The sequence below is a fragment of the Lipotes vexillifer genome, unplaced genomic scaffold (genome assembly GCF_000442215.2).
Source record: "Lipotes vexillifer unplaced genomic scaffold, Lipotes_vexillifer_v1.1 scaffold621, whole genome shotgun sequence".
In the NCBI taxonomy this organism is placed as follows: Eukaryota; Metazoa; Chordata; class Mammalia; order Artiodactyla; family Lipotidae; genus Lipotes; species Lipotes vexillifer.
In genome coordinates this window covers 1,368,649-1,392,906 of record NW_006792411.1, presented here as the reverse complement: position 1 = coordinate 1,392,906, position 24,258 = coordinate 1,368,649, and the positions used below count along the sequence as shown (strand labels likewise).

At 39.1% G+C, this 24,258-nt stretch overlaps 1 protein-coding gene across 1 annotated transcript in view; it reads left to right on the top strand.

Annotated features, from left to right (window-relative positions):
- Nucleotides 1–278: 278 nt before the first annotated feature.
- Nucleotides 279–24,258, top strand: part of UBTD2 (ubiquitin domain containing 2) — a 56,107-nt gene continuing 32,127 nt past the window's right edge. Inside the window, exon 1 of the mRNA XM_007465557.1 lies at nucleotides 279–348. Within this exon, the coding sequence (XP_007465619.1) occupies nucleotides 279–348 (70 nt within the window). The remainder of the gene's footprint in view (nucleotides 349–24,258) is intronic.

The following is a 24,258-nucleotide window of genomic DNA, read 5'->3' as shown; positions in this document are numbered from 1 at the left end:
CCCGGGCCGGCGGGGGGGGAGCCGGAGGCGAGGGCGGCGCGCGGGACAGGCCTGCCGGGCGGGCGGCCCGGGGACTGAGGTAGAAGTGGGCGCGGAGGAAGGGGCCGAGCCAAGGCGGTGGGTGGAGCGGCGAGGGGGGCGGAGGCTGGGCCGCGGCGGGCGAGAGGAGCGGCGTGCCTGTCCGGAGCTCGGCGGCGCCGTAGTCGGCAGAGGCGGCAGAGGCGGCGGCGGGCCCGGACGAGCGCCCGGAGGTGGCGGACGAGGCGCCGGGGGCCCCCATGGGCGGGTGTGTGGGCGCCCAGCACGACTCCTCGGGCAGCCTCAACGAGAACTCGGAGGGCACCGGAGGTAGGTGAGCGCCAGGGGGCAGCCTCGGCCCCCCATTGTTCCCGGCCAGGCCCGGCCACCTGTCCCGGCCCCTGCGGGCCCGCGGGCCTCGCGGCCGGGGTCCCCGTGCCCCTTTGTCATCCCCGCCTCCACGTCACTCCCCGCGCTCCGCTTCCGGCCGCCCCGCTGGCCGCGGGGTCGCCCCCTTTTCTCCCTGGCCCTCGATAAAGCCCTCAGCGCTCCGGGGATGTAGCCCTCGGCCTCTCGATCCCACTGCCTCGGCTCGGGAAACTCGGACCAGAAACCGCCTCTGGCCACCTCACTCCCTCTCCAGTTGGTTTAATTATTCAGGAACAGGATGGCGGCGCTGGGGTTGCAGAAAAGCCAATTGATGGAGGGTGGGGGGGGGGGAGCCTGATGCCTTCCCTCCGACGCTCCCGGTCACATCTCTCCGCACCCGTCCTTGTTCAGTAGAGTTGGCTGGTCTCAGCTTTCCTGAGTTTCAGATGACAGCTGCCCTGGTTGGTTCCAATTTGGCCATTTAAACCTGCAAGTTTCTGGAGCTCGGCCGGGGAAGTCTCAAGCGGCCACAGGCATTACTTTAACGAGGGGTGGGGAAACGGTCTTCTCGAGTAAAACGTGGCTTCTTGCTACAGCCCGGGGGTGTTGGACCAGTGTCGGGGTGGGCTAGTCGAATTCCTGTCCGTCTTACGTAAGCATGGGGGGGGGGGGGGGGGGGGGGAGCCTGATGCCTTCCCTCCGACGCTCCCGGTCACATCTCTCCGCACCCGTCCTTGTTCAGTAGAGTTGGCTGGTCTCAGCTTTCCTGAGTTTCAGATGACAGCTGCCCTGGTTGGTTCCAATTTGGCCATTTAAACCTGCAAGTTTCTGGAGCTCGGCCGGGGAAGTCTCAAGCGGCCACAGGCATTACTTTAACGAGGGGTGGGGAAACGGTCTTCTCGAGTAAAACGTGGCTTCTTGCTACAGCCCGGGGGTGTTGGACCAGTGTCGGGGTGGGCTAGTCGAATTCCTGTCCGTCTTACGTAAAGGAAACTATGTAAGATAAAAGTACAAATGCCTGAGAGTCCGTTTACCCTAGCAGGATCGGTACTGTAAAAGTTTCTGTAACACGGAACGCACTTCTTATTCAATGTAAAAAGCAGTTTGCCGAGGAGAGTATTTTAATGCAATCGGTGTTGTAGTATAACAGAAGAATAATACAGTTAATTCTACTTTTAGTTAAATGATCTCTTGCTGAGTCCATTCTATAGCTTGTGTAGAGGACAGAATGTTTTAAATAAGAAATCGCTTTTAGGAACAGCAAAGATGACAGTGTTCGTTTTGTTCCAGCCTTGTGTTAGACGTCTCAAAATGTGGGGCATAAGTTCCTAGACTAAGTCGTTTGGGGATGGGTGGGTTTACAACTTTTTCTTAACATGCTAGCTAGCATTTAGACCAGCTGCTTGCCTGTCACTAAGCTCCATCTATAAACCATGTACATGAATGGTTTGGCTGATGAATGTCCTGAATTGCCTGATGTTTAGCCATGCCACTTCATTTAAAATGTATGGGCATCCTGTATGTCTAAGTCCTGGGTAAATGGTTTGAGAGCTCAGCGAAGCCTGTCTTGAAAAAATCGTCCATGAAAACGGTACTTTATAGTGCATTTCAAGTCAGAGCATAATTACTCAGTGGCACATTAACAATGAGATTTGCCGTGAAAACAGGGCAGGAAGATAAAAAGGGCATGATTGAAAACACCCTTAGGTTAAGATCAACTTGGGGGTCAGATGATTCTTCCTGCGTTTGAGGTGATAATTAATGGTACTGAACTATATAGGTGGTGTTACTTTTTAGTAAGTATAGGTAGTGTGCTTGTTATAGGTAGTGTTTAATTTTAATTAAAATTTTTCACACTGATTTTAATATTCTAATTCAGCGTTTTTCTATTGGTAATGCACTTGAACCAATTTATGGTTTTATGGCCTTTTGGTAGTGTGACTTATGACCAGCCAGGCATTATTAGCATGGGCTTTTTAAAGCAAGAAGTATTAGCTTTTGGTAATTTATTACCAATGGTATCTAGTTAGATAACTATAGTATCAGTTTCTTTGAGAACTGAGTTCTCTGGGTCTTAAGGTGTGCTTTACCTTTTTGAAATAAAGTTTAGAAAAAAGGAACCTCAATCACCAATCCTCTTTATTTTTTTTTCTGGAGAGAAGACATGACCCTGATGTAACTGGGGTAAAGGAATGAGCTGTGTGGCATAAAAGGATTACTTCTGGAATTTAATTAGGGAGGCCTTTATTCTTCATTATTGTCATGATAGTTAAAGAGTTAATTGTGGTTTAAAGGAATTAGCTCAGGTGAGGGTTTCAGGTTAACATGTTAAATAGTTTCTTGCTTATCATGATAGTTTTTTGTTGGGAAGGGAAAGACTTTTTCCTAAGGGTGTTGGCACAGATCCTTCACTTTTCAGACGTACAACAGTCGTTAGTAGTTTTAATCTGGACATATTGGCCTATGAAAATTTTTTTATCAGCATGGAGTTAAGTACAGTTTCCGATGCTTTTCACGACAGATTTAATTACATCCACGGTGTAGTGCAGACATCACCGTTTTAGTATGGCTTCACTTTCTGAATATCAGCAGACTTAGTAAGATAACTAAAAAAAAACAACTTTTTTTGCTATTTGAGATACTGTACTTTCCCTTTCCCTCTGAATCTAAGTCTCTTAAGTATGCAAATAATTGTGTGTATATTGAGAAAAACTTCCTTTCTAGGTGGATTAGTTCTTTGAAGAAATTTGAGAAATTTTTGTAAGAGGTTATAGAATATGGAAATTGCTTAATTCATGTTATAAGATTTGTGTTTTCTGTTGTTTTGGAATCAATTGCTGTGTCTTCTGGCATACCTTGCCTAGAATTCAGTTTTTGCATTTCAGCTACTTTGACCATTTTTTAAATGCCTAATTTTAATCGAGAAAGGTATATTACAGGAGTTATGCAAGATCATTTAACAGGTCTCTCCAAGCTTCCACACTCCTAGAATTTCCAATTGTTTTGACATTTGTAGACAGCATATTTTGTATGGTTCTCCACCTTATTATGACATTGTGATGCTGAGGTTGGCACTTAGGTCCTCTAGACAAGGCTCTAGCCCAAGGCATTTGCTAAGTAATTAAATCTCTGAGGATTTTTAAAAATAAGAAATATGTGAAGAAAAAACAATAAAATGAAATTCATTGAAGACAGCCAGTTACCTTCTTTTCATATTTTGATCATTTCTTTAATGAAAATAGTGATGTACAAAGTAGGTTCTCACTTTCTGGGTGTGTCATTTATTTTGTACATTCAGTGATATCCCAAGATTACTGACCCAGGCAGTCATCAGTTTCCAGGTTTACAGGAGGATAACTCTGAATGCTGAACATTGACTGCTTTATTTCAGAGTGTCTTGAGAATATCATGGAATTCTTTCAGTTATCCATTTATAGCAGCCTTAACACCTACTTGATGAGAACAATGGTTTTTGAGTAACAACAGCTACCATTTATCCAGTATTTATTATGTAACAGGTTCTGTGATTATGTTCTCATTTAGTCTTCAACAACTCTGGGAGGTGGATAGTATCTCTGTTTTACAGATGGATTGAAGCTGGGAGAAATTAAATAACTTGTTTAACATGGCATAGCTTACAAATGGCAGAGCCAGAGCTTAAACTCAGGGCTATAATAAAGAATGCTAGTTTTTTTCTTTTTTTCTAGTTTTATGTTTTAAAAATTTTAGTAAAATACATATAAAACTCGCCACGTTAACCACTTTTAAGTGTACAGTTTAGTGGCATTAATTATATTCACAACGTGCAACCATCATCACTGTGTATTTCCAGAGTTTTTTATCACTCCAAACACTCTGGATCCATTAAGCAGTATCTTTGCTCCCCTTTCCTCCCAACCTGTGGTAACCGCTGATCTATGTTTTGTCTCTGAATTTGCCTGTTGTAGATATTTCATATAAATAGAATCATACAATGTTTATTGTTTTGTTGGTGGTATATTTCACTTACATGTCTTCCAGGTTTATCCTGCTGTAGCAAGTATCAATGCTAAATCCTTTTTATAGCTGAATAATATTTCATTGTATATATATACACCACATTTTGATTATCTCTTCATCCATTGATGACATTTGTATTGTCTCCACTTCTTGGCTGTTGTGAATAATGCAGCTATGAACTTTGGTGTACACATAGCTGAGTCCCTATTTTCAGTGCTTTTTTGATATATACCTAGGAGAACCTAGGAATTGATAGGTCATGTGGTAATTCTGTGTTTACCTTTTTGAGGAACTGCCAAACTTTCCTACAGTGGCTGTACCATTTTATATTCCCACTAGCAGCATACAGGCGTTCCAGTTTCTCCACATTTTCACCAGCACTTGTTATTTCCTGTTTTAAAAATTATAGCCTTTCTAGTGGGTGTGAAGTGAGTGGTATCTCATTGTAGTTTTGGCTTGCATTTTGTAATGGCTAGTGATGTTAATGTGCTCATTTGGCATTTGAATATCTTCTTTTAATAGATAGAAATGTCTACTTAAGTCCTTTGCCTATTTTTTAATTGGGTTGTTTGGGGTTTTGTCGTTGTTGAGTTGTAAGAGTTCTTTATTTATTCTGTATATTAAACCCTTTTCAAGATACCTGATTTGCAGATATTTTCTCCCATTCTGTAGGTTGTCTTTTCACTCTCTTGATGGTGTCTTTTGATGCACAAAAGTTTAATGAAGTCCAGTATATCTGTTTTTCCCTTTGTTGCCTGTGCTTATAGTTTGTTTTAAATATGTATTTAATCCTTCACTGATGGAGAAAGAATAAATCTATAACCAGTAATTCACAAATTAACATTTGCTTTCTTAACTATGAATAGAAAGCTGTTTTAAGCTTATTTCCTCTGTCAGATCTGGTGAAAAGGTTGATTTGCAGTGAAATGGTTTTTATTTTATTTTATTTTTTAAAACTTTATTTATTTTTATTTTTGGCTGCGTTGGGTCTTTGTTGCTGTGCGTGGGCTTCTCCTTGCAGTGGCTTCTCTTGTGGAGCAAGGCCTCTAGGTGCGTGGGCTTCAGTAGTTGCGGCATGTGGGCTCTTGAGCGCCGGCTAGGTAATTGTGGCTCACCGGCTTCGTTGCTCCGTGGCATGTGGGATCTTCCCAGACCAGGGGTTGAACCCTGTCCCCTGCACTGGGCCACCAGGGAAGCACCTGCAGTGAAATGGCTTTTAAAAAGTTGACAAAGGTAATCCATTAACCCGCTTCAACTTCGTAATTAAGAGGTGATCGTTGTATTTTCTGGGGAAGCATTTTAAAATCAACAAGTACTGAGTACCCATAGTATGCGTAACTTTGTATTGGCTGCTGTTGTTCCAAAAAAGGAATCATTATCCTATTTCTTGCGTATGTCAGAATCCTTTTTTAGGAAAACGTAATAAAATATGCATACATGAAGCAGCTATAAAACACTATTTAAACAGATAAAAATACCATTGAATAAATTGTGCACATGCTGAGGGAATAAAGGAAAACAAAGTGGCCGCAGCTGCTCACAGGTGTGGTCCCTCAACCAGCAGCATTGCCATCACATGGGAGCATGTTAGAAACGCAGAATCTCAAACCCTAGCTATTGAATCAGAATCTGCATTTTAACAAGATTCTCAAATGATTGCCATGCACGTTAAAGTTCGAGAAACATTGATAGAGGATTGCTTACAATGGGAAGAGACTGGAGTGAGGAACCCATTAGGGTAAAAAAAAAAAAGGGCAGAACTTGGTGATTTATTGGATGTAGGGATGGATACAGAAGAGAAAAGAAAATACCATGTTTGTGAACCTGGGTAACCAAGAATATTGAGGTGGCTTAAGGTTTAGATGACAGAAGAATTTTTAAGTTGAGATATCATTTAGGATGGTGCAGAAGTTTAGATATGGAACTCCTAAATGTTCAGGATTATGAATGTGGATTTTGGAATCACCTGGGGGATTGACTGAAGGTGTAAAAGTGAATGATTGCTGTGAGTAAGTAAAAAGAGGAGGAAAGTACTAAGAATTGAGTCATGAAAATTTCACGAAAGGTAGAGAAATGAGAATCACCTCTCAGGACCTGACCATAGTAAGTACTTAGTATACTGAATTTTGTTGAATTATTGGGAAATGGGAAAACAGGTCTGCCTGTGAAACTGATAGATCTGATTGTATTTGAACTTTTCATTCTAGTACGGTGGTTGCAGAAATTCTAGTTGTAGTTTGACTCATATCCTAATACAAGATAGACTTTTTAGGCAGCCAGCCCCAGAATATACCAACAGCCCTTTTGAGGTTGGTGTACTTCAGAACAAACACATCCTCTACAAGACATCAGTTACTCTTTTTTTTTAATTAATTTTTTTGTTTTTATTTTTTTGGCTGTGTTGGGTCTTTGTTGCTGTGCATGGGGTTTCTCAGGTTGGGGCGAGCAGGGGCTACCCTTTGTTGTGGTGCTCAGACTTCTCATTGCGGTGGCTTCTCTTGTTGCGGAGCATGGGCTCTAGGCGCGCGGGCTTCAGTAGTTGTGACACGCGGGCTCAGTAGTTGTGGCTCACGAGCTCTAGAGCACAGGCTCAGTATTTGTAGCACATGGGCTTAGTTGTTCCGCTGCATGTGGGATCTTCCTGGGCCAGGGATTGAACCTGTGTCCCCTGCATTGGCAGGCGAATTCTTAACCACTGCGCCACCAGGGAAGCCTATCAGTTACTTTCTTCACCAAGAATATCATGCAGATCTATTCTTTATGTATTTTCAGTGTCCCATGTATTATTTAAACACATCATCTAACTAGGTTGCTTACTGAATTTTCTTTTGCTTCTACTCCTAGGACTGTGCCTGTAGTAAAAAATGAAGCACACTGAACATGACTAGGACTAAAGATTAAGTCTCCTCCTTTTTTATCCCTAGTGTGACAGTAGAAGTACAAATCTTTCATATTTTTTTTGGGTTGGTGAGCTCTGGGGCTTTATGAGAGGGATGCATAAAATTTTGTACCATTTGGAGAGAGACATACTGTGAAATAGGAGGCATTTACTTGATAAAGCAGAAGGTGGCTGGTTTGACTGGGAGTGGAGTTGTGTGGAAAGAACCAAAAGGGACATATACAGCAAGAAAACGCAGGTTGGAAATACAGTGAGTGGTACTGTGGGTGGGTAGGTAGGTCCAGTAGGTATGAGAACTGAAATTAGGCCAGGGAAGCTACAGTTGGAAAATACTGCCATATGGGGCAAGCTGAATCCTCTTGGAGAAAAGATTTTAAAACCCCGGTTTACATAAAAAACTGACATGGTATGTTGTAGCCCCCGCCTCATCAGCTGCCTTCCACTGGGCTAGTCCCACTCGTTTTCAATTTTCTACTAAGTAGAGGGTTGAACTTTTCTCCCAGTCAAGATTATTTTGGAATTTATGTTGGAAAGACATTTTGAAAGAAGAGTCTCATTATGGATATTAAATGGGCTGTCTTTTTCATCTCTGATTTTGTATTTAGGAATCAGTTGATAGTGGTACACAGTATGGACAGAAGATTTAAGCCACTAGAAATGATAGGAATTGTCATTCCTTTGAGTTTTGATGGCCCTAATCTATAATACCTGTCTTTCTTATGGAGAAATTGTAATTAGTGGATTTTATTTTTAAATCTGATTTTCTTACTGTAAATGCAAAGCTTTGGCAGCACCTTGCTAGTAGTACTATACCCAGGTGAGTCTTCTAATGTGAATGATTATTGAGTGTTAATAACAGTAGTAAGGAACTTCTGCCTTTATGTTAATGAATTATCTCTCTTGTGGTTTTTGACCGAAACACATTCCTCTCTTGTTGCAAGGGAGCGTTAGGTTGATTTTGGTAAGCAACATGATCATATTAATTGGGCGATCAATTTGCTGATTTAGTGATTCTCTCCTTTTTCCTTACTGCAGACCACCTGAATGGTATATCTTCATTTGGTGGACCACTGCACATGATTCTCCCCACCACCCCTCACCATCCCTACCCAGCTTTCTGCTTCTGCTTGTCGGGCAGTACTAGGCTACCAGCAGGCTCCTCGTGTTTCACTGGTAGTTCAAGGACCATAGGTTGAGACTTTACTAATGCGTATGTACTTAAAGATGCATGTGTGTTGGCTAAGAACAATCAAGCATGTATTCATCTTGCATCAGCTACTTTGACTTGCAGGCAGCAAGAATCAAGCTTGGTTTTGAATATACTCCATATATTGAGCTGAGTGGTTAAATATTGTTGAGTATACATTGGGTATTGTAATGCCATATTTTTGCATGTTTGCAGTAAAACTTTTAGAAGTTTCCATTGTAGCTCTGTTTTTAGAAATGAAATTTCTGTTGAAGGTAGCTGTCTAAGAAAAAGCTATTTACATGTGGGGGTAATTTTATATGAATTTTACTTGAGTGTGAAGTCTTAATGATACATTTGCTCAGGACTTCAGTAAGTAATGAATTAGTGACTTTGGGACTTCTCTGTTTAAATTCTTACCCTCACAAGAAACCCTTCAGATAATTTTATGTATTTATTATATAGGTTTGTAGGTATAAGCAAGGTCAGATTGCTTCTTTGCATTTGTTCAGATAGTTTCCATGCTTGTGGGCTATGTGACAAGAGTATCAAAGGGGCAGAGTAACAAATAGTCCAAGTCATTCGAGGTATGAATCTGCTTCATAATAAACTATCACTTTCAACTCAGGGCAAACACTTTATTTTTTAGGTTCTTCCTGAAAGGAAGAAAGCTATCTTTTAAAAATAGACAGCTTCTGTTATTTCTAATTGCCAGCACTTGAAGCTAACTATAAGTAGAGATATAAATAAGACTTGCTCTGTGAAATCACGTTAGCTTATGGTCTAATGAAGGAATCATACGTTTAAATAATTAGGAAAAGTTTAAAAAGTCTCTATAGCAATGAAAAAAGTATTATGGAAGTTCAAGGAGCAGTGTGGAGCACTGTCAGAAAACTTCATTGGAGAGGTGATATAAGAAGTTGGTCTTGAAAGAGGAGTAGATGAAGAAAAGGCAGAAGGGCATTCTGTGTGCAGAGGAAATTACTTGTATAGAAATATGAAAAAGCCTGGCATTTTGGGGTACTGGCAAGAAGCTTGTGGAGGGAATGGTGAAACATGTTGTCAGATTTTGGAAGGCATAATTGACATAATCAATAGACAAAGTTGTGAGACAATATTATAGGTGATACTAGTTAAGTGGTTTAAAATTTTACTGTTTGTTTTTTTGTGCATCTAATGAACTAATTCCCATTTAATGCTGCATTCTGAAGTTACTTTGAACAAATTTCTGATGTACTAGGTTGTTATAGTCTTTAACAGATTTTTATTCTTTTGTAGTTGTAATGGGATTATTACATATTAAACATAAAGACAAAACCGATATCGTATATTAACGCATATATGTGGAATCTGAAAAAACTGGTATAAACGCTTATTTACAAAGCAGAAATAGAGCCACAGACGTGGAGAACAAACGTATGGATACCAAGGGGGAAAGGGGGATGTGGGATGAACTATGAGATTGGGATTGACATATATACACTATTGATACTATGTATAAAATAGATAACTAATGAGAACCTACTGTATAGCACAGGGAACTCTACTCAGTGCTCTGAGTGCTCCAAAAAAGAGGGGATATATGTATATGTATAGCTGATTCACTTTGCTGTACAGTAGAAACTAACACAACATTGTGAAGCAACTATACTCCAATAAAAATTTTAAAAATTAAAAAAAGGGCTTCCCTGGTGGCGCAGTGGTTGAGAGTCCGCCTGCCGATGCAGGGGACACGGGTTTGTGCCCCGGTCTGGGAAGATCCCATGTGCCGCGGAGCGGCTGGGCCCGTGAGCCATGGCCGCTGAGCCTGCGCGTCCGGAGCCTGTGCTCCACAACGGGAGAGGCCACAACAGTGAGAGGCCCGCGTACTGCAAAAAAAAAAAAAAAAAAAAAAAAAATTAAAAAAATAAAATAGAAAAAAACCCATAAAAAATATGTTTTTTTTTTTTACATACACATGTAGGTGTTTGTCCCAGATCAGTTGTTTTCTCTTGGGTTCCAGTTTTCTGGCATATGTGAAGAGTTTGGGCTAAGATTCTGCAGGTCTGCCTGAGTTTTAATCTCTATTGAGAAAAGGCCTGCATTAGCTGTGGTACTTTGGGCTCAGTTTCTTCTGAAGAAAAACAAAATTGTTGAAAAACAGAGAGGATTAGTGGATTAGATCTTCTCTATCAAGATATTTTAGGGGCTTCCCTGGTGGCGCAGTGGTTGGGAGTCCGCCTGCCGATGCAGGGGACGTGGGTTCGTGCCCCGGTCCGGGAAGATCCCACATGCCGCGCTGAGCCTGCGCTTCCGGAGCCTGTGCTCCGCAACGGGAGAGGCCACAGCATTGAGAGGTCTGCGTACCGCAAAAATAAATAAATAAAAATTTTTAAAAAAAGGGATATTTTAAAAACATTTTTAATGATAATTTTCAAACATGTTGAAAAGTTGAAAGACTCTAGTACAGACACTTGAATACCCATCAATTAGATTGAACAAATGTGTGTGTGTATGTATATATACATTTGCTTAACTGTTTGAAAGTGAGTACAGACATCATGACACTTCAACATGCATCTTTAAAAATTAAAGCTCTTCTCCTACATAACAATACTATTATCACTCCTAAGAAGATTAACTGTTATTCCCTAAGATCTAGTCCATAATCAGAATCTCCCAGTTGTCCCCCAAGTGTCTTTTATATCTGGTTTTTTCAAAATAGGATCTAATCTGCATTTAGGCATTGCATTTGTTTGTCTCTTTAATCTTTTTTCTTTAGAAATTTATTCTTTCTTTAAAGATTTTTAAAGATTTATTTATTATTTATTTATTTATTTTAGGCTGCATCGATCTTAGTTGTGGCACACAGGGTCAATGATGGGATCTTTCATTGCGGCCCATGGGCTTCTCTAGTAGCGGGTTTCTCTCTAGTTGTGGCGGCGGGTTTTCTCTTCTCTGGTTGTGGCGTGCAGGCTCCAGGGAGCGTGAGCTCCAGAGCAAATGGGCTCTGTAGTTTGCTGCATGCATGCTCTCTAGTTGAGGTGTGCTAGCTCAGTAGTTGTGGCACATGGGCTTATTTGCCCCGCGGCATGTGGGATCTTAGTTCTCTGACCAGGGATCAAACCCGCATCCCCTGCATTGTAAGGCGGATTCTTTACCACTGGACCACCAGGAAAGTCCCTCTTTAATCTTGTTAAATCTAGAAAACCTCCCCCCCTTTTCTTCCCTATGACATTGACTTTTTGAAGAGTCTTATATTATGTACCACCATCTGGATTTGTCTGATTGTTTCCCTGTGGTGTATTTAGTGAATTCTTATAGCGTCTGTATTTTCTTTAGACTGGAAATTAGGTAGATCTAATTCTTTTTTTTTTAAAGATTTAATTTTTATTGATTTTTGGTTGCGTTGGGTTTTCGTTGCTGCACACAGATTTTCTCTAGTTGTCGTTAGCGGGGGGGTTACTCTTCGTTGCGGTGCATGGGCTTCTCCTTGCGGTGGCTTCTCTTGTCGCAGAGCATGGGCTCTAGGCGTGCGGGCTTCAGTATTTGTGGCACGCGGGCTCTAGAGCGGAGGCTCAGTAGTTGTGGCGCATGGGCTTAGTTGCTCTGCGGCATATGTGGGATCTTCCCGGACCAGGGATCGAACCCATGTCCCATGCATTGGCAGGCAGATTCTTAGCCACTGCGCCACAGAGGAAGTCCCAGGTAGATCTAATTCTAACAAAATATGTATGATTCTTTATTTCCTAGACTATAGTAGATCCAAAATCCAAACTTTTCCTAGTTCTTTTCTGCTATCTAACTTCCAACACTGGGATAATCTTTCATTACTGAACAAGTATGAGCCTTTTTTTGTTTTTCATTTTTCCACGCAGAAATAATCCTGCCGTCCTGAATATCATGGTACAATAGTACTTAGTAGTGCTTAGTCTCCTTCTCTTGTTCTTTCCCCCAACTTTATTGAGGAATAATTGACAAATATTATTGTATATATTTAAAGTATACAATATCATGATTTCATATACATATACATTGTGAAACTATTACCCAAATCAAGATAATTAACACATTCTTGGTAATGAGAATCCTTAAGGTCTACTCTCAGCGACTTTCAAGTATAAAGTACTGTGTTATTAACAGTCACCATACTGAACATTAGATCTTCATAACTTTTGCTTCTTAAAACTGAAAGTTTGTGCCCTTTGATCCACATCCCGTTCTCCCATTTTTACAATAATCTATCATCGTCATTTTTGTACATTACTTATATTCTCAGAATATAAGCTGCATCGGACCTGGGACAGAGACTTCAGTTTCTTCATAGTACTTTAGGCTTAGTTAACAATTGTGTGAAACACATCTTTGACTTTATAATGGCGTTAGGGAGAAAGTGATATTTTCTTGATAGAACATTATTTAATTCTAGAACAAAAACCTTGTTAAATAAGACCATACAGTGTAGTGAAAAGATCTGGGAGTCAGAATTCTTCAGTTCTGGTTCCACCTCTGTTCCCTGTATCAGTTACCTTAAATAAGTCACTTGACTTCCTGGTTTCTTAGTTTTTTTTCTCATCTATAAAATGAGCATGTTGGATGAGATCAGTAGACTCCAACTTTTTAAAAGTTGAATCTCCTTTTTTAGGTATATGTTACGTTGAACACTAATACAGTCTCAGCATTTGATTTCTTTTTATTTTGATTGTATATAGTCACTAAAAAATAAAAATAAATAATTTAGAGTCTCATAAAGTTCTGTAGGAGATTTTTTTAAAAGTTTGAATAACTAACACTATCAGCTATACTCAGAACTTAAACACTAACATGTCATACAGTATTATGGTTTATGTTTTACTTTCACTAAGCATTCTCCAGTTAATTTTTAAGATGAGGGCATAGGGCTTCCCTGGTGGCGCAGTGGTTGAGAGTCCGCCTGCCGATGCAGGGGACACGGGTTCGTGCCCCGGCCCGGGAAGATCCCACATGCCGTGGAGCGGCTAGGGCCGTGAGCCATGCCGCTGAGCCTGCGTGTCCGGAGCCTGTGCTCCGCAACGGGAGAGGCCACAACAGTGAGAGGCCCGCGTACAGCAAAAAAAAAAAAAAAAAAGATGAAGGCATATACTGAGCAGATGCATATGAGATTGCTCTGACATTTAATGAAGCCCAGACATCCATTTGCTGTGTTAGTGTGTTCCCTGGTGCTGTTACATGTATGTGCTTGTATTAATAAAAGGCACATGCAGAGCTGTGGTTTTCCCAATCAGTGACACAGTTACAAGACGTTCCTTAAGCTTCATATATGCATAGAGAAGGCAAGAGAAGCTTCATTTCAATGACTCTGTGATCATTTTGACCAAGCAGCATAAGCTAACATGTTTCATGATGGTCTTTATGTTTGAAATGTAACATTTGATGTGTGGTACTTTTTATTAGGGTTCTTAAAAAATAGCAAAAATGTATTTTACAAAATATGTTTATGGAATGCTGAAACAGGTGTTTAGTCTCTTGAATTCTTTAGAACCAGTTAAAAAAGTTGTGTGACTGGATCCTAGGAAAAGTCTTAACCTAACACACATAATTTCAATCAGGTTTTCTCTACTCTCAGGATCGGTGTACTGTGTTGGGCACTGTATTAGATATTTGGAGTTTCATAGAATTAATGAAAGAATAGTACTATATTAATTCAGAAGTTTACACAATTTAGAGAAATAATATGTTATCCAAATTAATTTTGATGTTAACTTCGAGAGGAAACAAAGGAAAGATAAAACATTAAAAATAGTGAAGGGATCAAGGAGATGGTGACTGTTGTAGCTATACCAGTAATTGCCATCTGGTTACAGATCTGGAAGTTGGTTCACTTACTCCCTCTAATTGATTTGCTCTCACCAGAAATTAAAAGGATGGGGAACAAGCCCTCAGGGTGGTCTTTCTCTTCCAGAGCAACTTGGCTTAGAATGCACTCTGCAAGTGAAGGTATTTCATTATTTAAGATGTGAACTTCACCTCTCAGTTCATTTGAAGCTGGAAGTGCACCTTGGTACGGTTAGGCCTTTGCTTTTCCCTACCTCTGACGCCATGTCACTTTTCACTTTTCTTTTTTCTCGAGCATAAAATATTCCAACTCTTTGCCTACAGTTGGGCAAACTTGTGTTATGTTTAACCTTTGGAAGTTCAGACAGTGAGTACTTCATGGAAAAGCGATTGTTGGATAAGATCTTGTGTTTGTAATTTATGAAGGAGGAACTAGAATCAGAAGAGGTGCTGAGAAGGACCTGGAGGTGAGGTCTGGTGTCTGCCATGTTTGTGAGAGTCTGACTCTTGCTTATGAAGAATGGACTAGATTGAGATGAATCATAGAAGGGGTGTCAGCGGAAGATCTTTGCATCTAGTGAATAAAGCTTAGCTTCTTCCCATTTCAGGGCCTTTGCCTTAATGTAAATAAATATTTGCTGTGTAGTGCTTTTTATTACAGTTCTTAAAAATAGCATGATCTTTCCCCATGTTTTATTTTTTTATATTGCTTTTGGAAATTATTTGTTTACTTGTTTATTTCCTGTCTTTTCCCACAATATTATAAGGTCTGTGAGGTCAGGGGCCTTTTCTGATTTCTTCTTTACTGTATGCCTAGTGTCTAGTATAGTTACTGGTACATGTGCATTTAGTAGTTGCTGATTGAATAAATAAGTGAAATAATGAATGAATAGTTGTGACTTTTATCATTTGGAGAATGAAAAGTTTACTGCTTGGCTTTAGTTATTTCATTTGTTTTTTGGGTGAAATGTATAGTAATAAAAACTATTGTAATGTTGTAATGTACAACTATGTCCTTGGTTGTACAAGGGCCTATTATATTTAGTGATTTTCCTCATGATAATTAACTCTGGGATAGATTCTTATTTGCCTATTTGATGAAAGGGAGGGAGTGATCTGATTTGCTTGTTAAAGTCTCCCCACTTATTTTGTGTTTATTTGTGTATTATTCTGTCATCCTTAGCAAACTTAGTGGTGATTTGAATTGCTTTGCATATGAAAAGAGGGTTAATTATATTTAAAGCCCACGCAGCCCAGTGGCATTTATGTCAGGCTGTTTTTGAGCTGATTCTGTGCTTATGTTGAATGCAGCAGAAATCGAGGTCTCACATGCAGCCTGTAAAGTATTATATTGACAAGGAATAATGAAGACACCCTTTAAGAATTCTCTGAATTTAGGTGTTCGGGGTTTTTCTGAGGAGACATTTTAGGGGATGTTGGAGAAGGGCAGAGCCTGGGGACAACTTGTAGGGTGGAACTGCTCTCTGAAGTCTTTACTAAAGACTGATTTCACTATGGGGCTCAGAACTATTCGTCCTTTATTTATTTATTTTCTAAACCACATTCCTCCATATAAAAACTATTGAGTTGGCCAAAAAGTGCCTTCGGTTTTTAAGTAAAAATAAAAGACACATTTTTCATTTTCACCAAGAACTTTATTGAACAGCATATTCACCCTTTTGTTTCACTACCTTCTGCCATTTTTCAGGCAACTTAATTCCATCTTCCAACTTTTTATCTTTTTGAGCAAAGAACTGTTCCAGGTGCCTTTTACAGTCTTTCAGGGAATTGAAATCTTTTCCGTTAAGAGAATTTTGTAAAGACCGAAATCAATCGAAATCCAAAGGTGCACTGTCTGGCGAATACGGCGGAAGAATCAGAACTTCCCAGCCAAGCTGTAACAGTTTTTGCCTGGTCATCAAAGAAACATGCGGTCTTGTGTTATCCTGATGGAAGATTTTGTGTTTTCTTTTGATTAATTCTGGATGCTTTTTGTCAAGTGCTGCTTTCATGTGGTCTAATTGGGAGCAGTACTTGTTGGGATTAATCATTTGGTTTTCCGGAAGGAGCTCATAATAGAGGAGTCCCTTCCAATCCCACCATATACAAAACATCACCTTATTTGTTTGAAGACCGGCCTTTGGTGTGGTCGGTGGTGGTTCATTTCGCTTGCCCCACGATCTCTTCAGTTCCACATTATTGTACAATATCCATTTTTCATCACCTATCACAATTTGTTTTAAAAATGGAACGTTTTCATTATGTTTAAGTAGAGAATCACATGTGGAAATATGGTCAAGAAGGTTTTTTTCACCTGACTTATGTGGAACCCAAACATCAGAGCGATTCACATAACCAAACTGGTGCAAATGATTTTCAGTGCTTGATTTGGATATTTTGAGTATGTCGGCTATCTCCCACGTGGTATAACGTTAATTGTTCTCAATTAATGTCTCGATTTGATCGCTATCAACTTCAACTGGTCTGCCCGACTGTGGAGCATCATCCAACGAGAAATCTCCAGGCTCAGTAGTTGTGGCGCACGGGCTTAGTTGCTCCGCGGCATGTGGGATCTTCCTGGCCCAGGGCTCGAACCCGTGTCCCCTGCTTTGGCAGGCGGATTCTTAACCACTGTGCCACGAGGGAAGTCCCACATACATTTTCTTGTTTCTTTCAAGAAACCGTTGACTTTAAGGAAGTCTGATATTAATATCGCCATTTTAGAAGGGAGGAAACTGAGGCACAGAGATGGTTTTGATCTGATTAAGGAATAAAAACAGTAGCCCAAACTGTAGGCTCTGTCTTCTGTTTTCTAACTCAGTATTCTCTCCGAGAGAGAGAGAGAGAGAGAGAGAGAGAGAGAGAGAGAGAGAGAGAGAGAGAGAGAGAGAGTGAGAGTGTGTGTGTGTGTGTGTGTGTGTGTGTCTTTTCGTTCATGGCAGTAAACACAGTTGAGTTGAAGTTAATGAAATGTGGTTCTTAAGGACTCTTGTGTTCATACTCCAAAATGGAGATGGCAGCAGTAAGAAATGAGGTGAGTAATTGTCTTTGATCTTAGTCAACAAATTATATTGTATCTCACAAGATAGAAGTTTTGAACTAAGATCTTAATTATCTAACTGGCTCAAATGGAAAAAAGTGATAATCTTGCTCATCTTCTTTTGTGCCCCTTTACTCAGTTACCTTCTTTTTCATTGTTACCCCTGCCTCCTATCCCAGACTGAATGTTTTCAGCTTAAAATTCAGTTTTATTCAAGCTTGACTTGAATTTAGCAGTTGAACTTTGTGGGGAAACAAGTTTCCTTCAGGTCCTTAAAGTACAAGAAAAGAAGGCTTTGTCTAATTTGGAGAAAGCTTATAAAGTCTTTTTAATAAAGGGTGCTCTTAAATCACCCTTAGTGGAGTATTAGAATATCTGTCTGCTTCAAATCATGGAGTGGTGATTGTCCTGAAGGGTGAGTTGAAGGAGGTTACATGAAAGTTCACTCTGATTAGTATATACAGAAATTTAAGGATGGGAATTGGAACCCAGAACTGAATGAGTGTCTGTACTTATAATATCAGCATATGGACATTTGAAACCACCTCCTGGTTTTATACCTGATAAAAGGAACTGAAACCATCCATCACCTGGTCACCTGGAGTGTCTCATTCAGAAGTGGGGAGCGGGGAACTTAAGGTGGTCCCATAATACAGTTTCATTATCAGAGCTTGTACTTTTTCTGGCAGTCACCAATAAATTTCTTCCTTGACTTGGGAATAATAATTTTAACTTGATGGTGATTAAACAGCTTTTGGGCCTTTGATCATTGCTGTGTTGCAAAAATTAACACACAGGGCCTGTTGAACAAACCCTTCCGTGAATTTGGCTTCTGTGGCTTTTGGTTTGTGATGATTGCATCTTGTCATGGATACTTCTCTCTTCTTAATTGACTCAGAGTAGTTTATATACCCTTTAAATTCTCATAACTATGAAGTGAAAAATTGAGATGTGTCATTACATATAACAAGTGGGGCATAATGAGAAGGAATTTGAGGAAACAATAAAATGATACCCAATATTTCTAGACTGAACATTGAATAAGACAAGCTGTAACAAGAGCTTTGAGAATGGGGAAAATTGCTTATCTGTAATAAAATGTAATAAATACTACTGGAGGCAAGAAGGAGACTCTCTTTTTGCACTGGATCTATCATGGGGTAGAAAACAGATTCTTGTGTGTTTGTATTTTTGTTTTCTATATACCAGCACTAAGTGTACTGACTAGAAATTACAGTGTAACTGCATAGGGCAAGCAAATGACTGGAAAAATAACCTTTTTCTTTTTCTTTCACAGATGATCTTTAACCATTTTAAGAAGGGAATAATAAATAGGGACAGAACTTACTTTTCAGTGGTAGAGGTAGGTTTTTCAGTTTGGGACAAGGATGTATACTAAAAGTCTTACGTGTGTGAAAGTTTCACCATTTATCAGAGGAGGGAAAAGATGTTTTCAGGCGAAACATTGAGGGAGATTAAAGAAACTTAAGATGTAGAATAAAATTCAGTTTCCGTTGAGAAATAATTTTGATAGTTCTGATTTAATAATAAATAGGAAGTATAAACAACATTGGTGAGTTATTTTTGTAGTAAAATCTTGGGGGGGAAATGCTATACAATTTAAAAATAGTTAAATTATTATTATTATTATTATTATTTTTTTTTTCTTGCGTTATGCGGGCCTCTCACTGTTGTGGCCTCTCCCATTTGCGGAGCACAGGCTCCGGACGCGCAGGCTCAGCGGCCATGGCTCACGGGCCCAGCCGCTCCGCGGCATGTGGGATCTTCCCGAAACGGGGCACGAACCCGCGTCTCCTGCAACGGCAGGCGGACTCTCAAGCACTGCGCCACCAGGGAAGCCCAAAAATAGTTAAATTATTGATTAACAATATCTTTGCATTTATTCCTAGATACAAGATACAAGCTACTTATAACATGCTAAACTAAATCAATACCTGTCCAGAAGTTCAGACTGGAGCACTTGTAAGATCACTTTTGCCTTCTAAGTAAGAAAAGAGAATAATTAAAGCTTTTGATTCCTGTACATAACATGCACACTCTTATACATATATGTTCATTATATATACAGTATATATACAACATAAACACTATACACATATACAACGTATACATAGATATATAGACATATACTATGCATATTATATACATTATTATATATAATCTCTTTGTTTTATATGAGAATTTGTGTAGGATGAATCTTTTTTTACTAACTTATGGTCATTTTTAAATCTTTTTAAAAACTGAAAATGTTTTTTTTTTTTTTTTTTTTGGGGTCCGCGGGCCCCTCGCTGCCGTGACCTCTCCCGCCGCGGAGCACAGGCTCCGGACGCGGAGGCTCAGCGGCCATGGCTCACGGGCCCAGCCACTCCGCGGCATGTGGGATCCTCCCAGACCGGGACACGAACCCGTGTGTCCTGCATCGGCAGGCGGACTCTCAACCACTGCGCCACCAGGGAAGCCCTGAAAATGTTTTTAAATGTAGAAAGCATGTTTAAGAAAAAGCTTATCCTATGACCTAACGTAAACATTTTCATGTACATTCTTTCAGACTCAGAGTATATGGCTGTGTGTATAAAAGAGAGAGTGAAGCAAAAATGTGTTCATATGTTTAGAGAAATTGTGACGTGCTTTCTGAGATCACAGCTACAGCTTCTGGAGTTTGACTTTACTGATGTTTTAGCTTTGGGATATAATGAGTATATCATTGTTAGCTTTTCATTTTGGGAGTGTTGTCAGTATTTTTTCTAAAATTGAGCTGGCTGTTTTAAAAGTTAGGAATTAGTAGAGTCATCATAATGATGTGAGAGATGCACACATTCCAGGACCTAATGTGAGGAGATGCAGTGTAAACTGGAGAAAGGAATACCACACTATAATTAGCAAGTTGCTTGATGCTTTTTTGTGGGCAGTTTGCAAGAATTTAGTATTTCTTTACTTCCTTCTGTACAGTTAAATAAGCTGAAAGTAAAGCTTGGGATTTTGTAATAGTGATAGCCATAGATGCAATTTAAAAGGATTAAATGACATCCAAGATATATTTCTTTTCCTACGAATCTAACCCAAAGGCAATACACTTTCTAGTATTTTTTCTGTCACTTTGATTGTTTGCATCAGATATCACTTTCTTTTTAACTTGATAGAGAATTTAATGTTTGAGCCCCAGTTCTGCTTTATGGATTTTGTGTCAAAATCTTAGACAAGCCAAAATATCATTATTTTCTATGGTTCTGCTGTACCTACTCTTGGATTCTTATCTGTTCTTAAAAACAAGAGTTCTTTGCCCTTATAATCCCATTCAAGGAGAAGGACTTGGCAGAGGAACACAATTTCAAGTAAAGTATGTTTACCCACATCTTTGGCAGGCTCTTAAAAACATTAGAATTTCTCAAGCAAAGGAAACTTTTCAGATTGAAAAGGGAAACCATCTTGAATAAAGAATTGTATGGACTGCTAGTATCTTTCTTAGGAAACACTTAGTACTAATTTTGGCACTGGGCTTGGGACAGGCACCAACATGCTTTTGGTAATTAGTGTCTGGGAAATAGCGTGTTGTTTGGGCACTTCAGATCAATGCCAGCTTGCTAAGCCATCTTAAGTACTGGTTCACAGCTTTGAAACCTCATGGAACCCCAAGACCTTAGAGATGGATTGATCATGTAGTTTCACTTTGTAGGTGAAAGTCTGGGACCATGTTGAGCACTTATTCTAGTAATTCTTAAAACCATGAGACACCATAGTCCTAGTGGCTAAGAATATGAACCTTGGAGTTAGTCTAGGTTTAAATCCCAGCTATACCATTTAGCCTTATGATCTTTAGGATATTTTTTATATTTATTAATTTAACAGACATTTAGGTATTGTTTTTCTATGTTCCAGGCACTGTTCTAATTGTGTGAGAAATATTACCTCATTAAATCTTTGTAACAATCCTATGAAACAGATATTATTATTGTCGTCTCCCTTATCCTCCTCCCCACCTAGATACTTTACCTTCTTAAGTTTGTTTCCTCATTTTAAGATAGAGATTACACTAGAGTTACTGAGAGGATTGAGTGGGGTGGTATATATAGTGCACTCTGCACAGTGGCTGGACCACAGTATGCATTCTCTGTTGACTATTGTTGTTTTTTTGAGAAAAGCAACATTTTTGGCAAACTGCTGCCTTCACCTGTGATGTAACAGTCAGAGTAGTAGGGATCATTCCCTGCAGGGTTTTTGAAATGCTTACAGGAACTTTTCTTCCTTTTGCTGAAGAATTTTGAGTCAGTCAAGGAAAGTCTCAAAGTGTCTAATTCTGTCTAGACACAATCAGCACCCTTAGGGTGTCGTGGGTTTTGGGGGCCAAGTGAGATCTAAGTTAATATCATAGTTGTTGTTCCAAACCCAAATCTATATCCAAGAGATTATCAAAGGGTCACAGGTCTGTTTTTTTTCTTTTTTACTTTATTTAAAGATAACATTGGACTTCAGAAAAGTTGCAAAAACAGTACAAAGAAGTTCTGGTACCCTTCATCCAAATTTCCTCAAATGTTAACATCTTATCACAGCTGTTTTGTCATACTCTTTATATATACGTACATGTGTGTAAATACTTAAATTTTCTTGAGCTGTTTGATTAAGTTGCACACAATAAACCCTTTTACCCCTAAATACTTTAGTGTGTATTTCCTAAGAAAAAGGACATTCATATAACCACAATATAATAATCAAAATCAAGAAATGAATATTGACATAATAATATTTACTCTAGATTTTATTCAGAGTTCCCCATTGTCTTCATTAATATTCAGAGAAAATCACCTAGGATCATTCATTGTGTTTAACTGTCATACCTCTTTAGTCTTCTTTAATCTGGAACGGTTCTGGAGACTTTGTCTTTTCACGACGTTGGCATTTTGAAAAGTACGTGCCAGTTATTTTGCAGAGTGTTCATCAATTGGAATTTGTCTGATGTTTCCTCATGCTTAGGTTCCTCCATTATTGTGCAGTCTGGGTAAGAATACCACAGAAGTGAGATTGTGTCATGTCAGGGGTCATATAATGTCTGCTTTCCCCATTATTGGTGATGTTAACTTTAATCACTTATGGTGCCAGCCAAGATTCTTCCCTGCAAAGTTACTGTTTTTCCCTCTGCAAATAATAAATATCTAGTAGGAAGACTGAGTCTGTGTAAATATTTTGTTTCTTATCAAACAGTCACTAGTTTTAGCATCCATTGGTAATTCTTGCCTTAAATAATTATGGTGGTTGTCAAATTGTGATTTTTCTAATTTCACTATTTTATATTTATTAATAAGCATTTTAATGTAAGAAAGAGCTCTCATTTTCCCTATTTGCTTACTTATTTACATTGGTATGGACTCATGGTTTTCTTTTTTATTCCATGGGGTATAATCTGTTACTATTGTTATTTATTTTGATGCTCAAATTGTACCAGATTGGCCAGTGGGAGCTCCGCCAAGCTGGCCTCAACATTCTTTTGACATGACTTCATTATTCTTGATCACTTCTTTGTTTTCTGACATAACAAGATGTTCCAGTTTCATTTTGTATTTTACCTGTCAGAGCCCTGGAATCAGCCAGAGACCCCTGGTTCCTTTTAGTGGAGAATGATACTTAGAAGCCAAAATCTAGAATGTAGGTGTGTTTGGTGCTATTGGAGTGTCTTTGCTTCTAGATCCTCACAGTGGAAAGAGCTAGGATACATATTTATATATAGCCTATATATCCCTAAGCTATATAGGAGATACAGATATATATGATATATACATGTGTATAACACACATCTGTACCTTTTTATATATTAAAAACAATGAGTTCATACTGATCTCTCTCATTCAGTCTCATCCCTGAGTCTCATCTCTTTCTAAGAGTAAAGAAACCTGGCTCCCAGTTTCCACAGTGTATTTACTTGTTTACTCAGTCTGAGAATACACATAGAATAGTTTGGAATTGCTAATACATTTCATTGTGAAAAACAAAACTACTAACTAGAGTTCAGTATTTGTTTACAGTTCTTTATGTCTGTAGCCTAAGGGTAAAATTACTAACAAAATTACTGTGTTCAAATGTTGGGTTAGGTACATACCCTTTTAATGTAGTTTTTTAATCCTTTGAAATACAGTTAAATTCATTGATTTCTAGTTGTGTTCCATTTTTAGTTTTCCCCCTCTTGTTGATTTTATTTGTTTGCTTATTTGAGTATGTGTAATTTTAACATAGTTCTAAAAGTTAGAACTAGGCAAAAAGGTACACTCAGAAGTGTAAGTTAGAACTAGGCAAAAAGGTATACTCAGAAGTGTAACCCTTATTCATTTCTACCTCTTACCCATCTTTCCATTATTTCCATTGCATTTCCACTCACCCTCTGTAAGTAACCAGTACCATTGGTTTCTGATTTATCCTTCTGTTTCCTTTTGTACAAATGAGCTGATACACGTCTGTCTGCTTTCCTTCCTTTTTTTTTGTTGTAGGACTTCTTTTGAATAGTGAAAATTTGGTTCTCCAAATTATATTATACCTTTCAGTGTATTTTTTGGCCTTACAGTGCCTCATCAACAATACCTACTCAGAATATATTTGTGTAAATACATAGTGATTATACATAACTTGTTTTAGGTGTGGCATTTGATAGACAGTCTCATTACCTTATAGTTAATACCATCATGCACAGTGATAACTATGCTCTTAAGATTTTGATTGTCTCATAGAACTCCTTGTTTGAAATGGGCTAGTTTCTTTCCATTGTATGTAGTGCAGGTATTTAATGATCATCATCATTGCAGATATTTAAATGATGTTTTTGTATATCCTCTTATGTAATTCAAACATGTCTGAATTAAAAAGCTTTGAATTTCCAAAGAATAGTAACTTTTTTTTGCTTGATTGTACAGTGAAGCACACCAGTACTTAGAGGGTCTCCCTTTTCCTCCC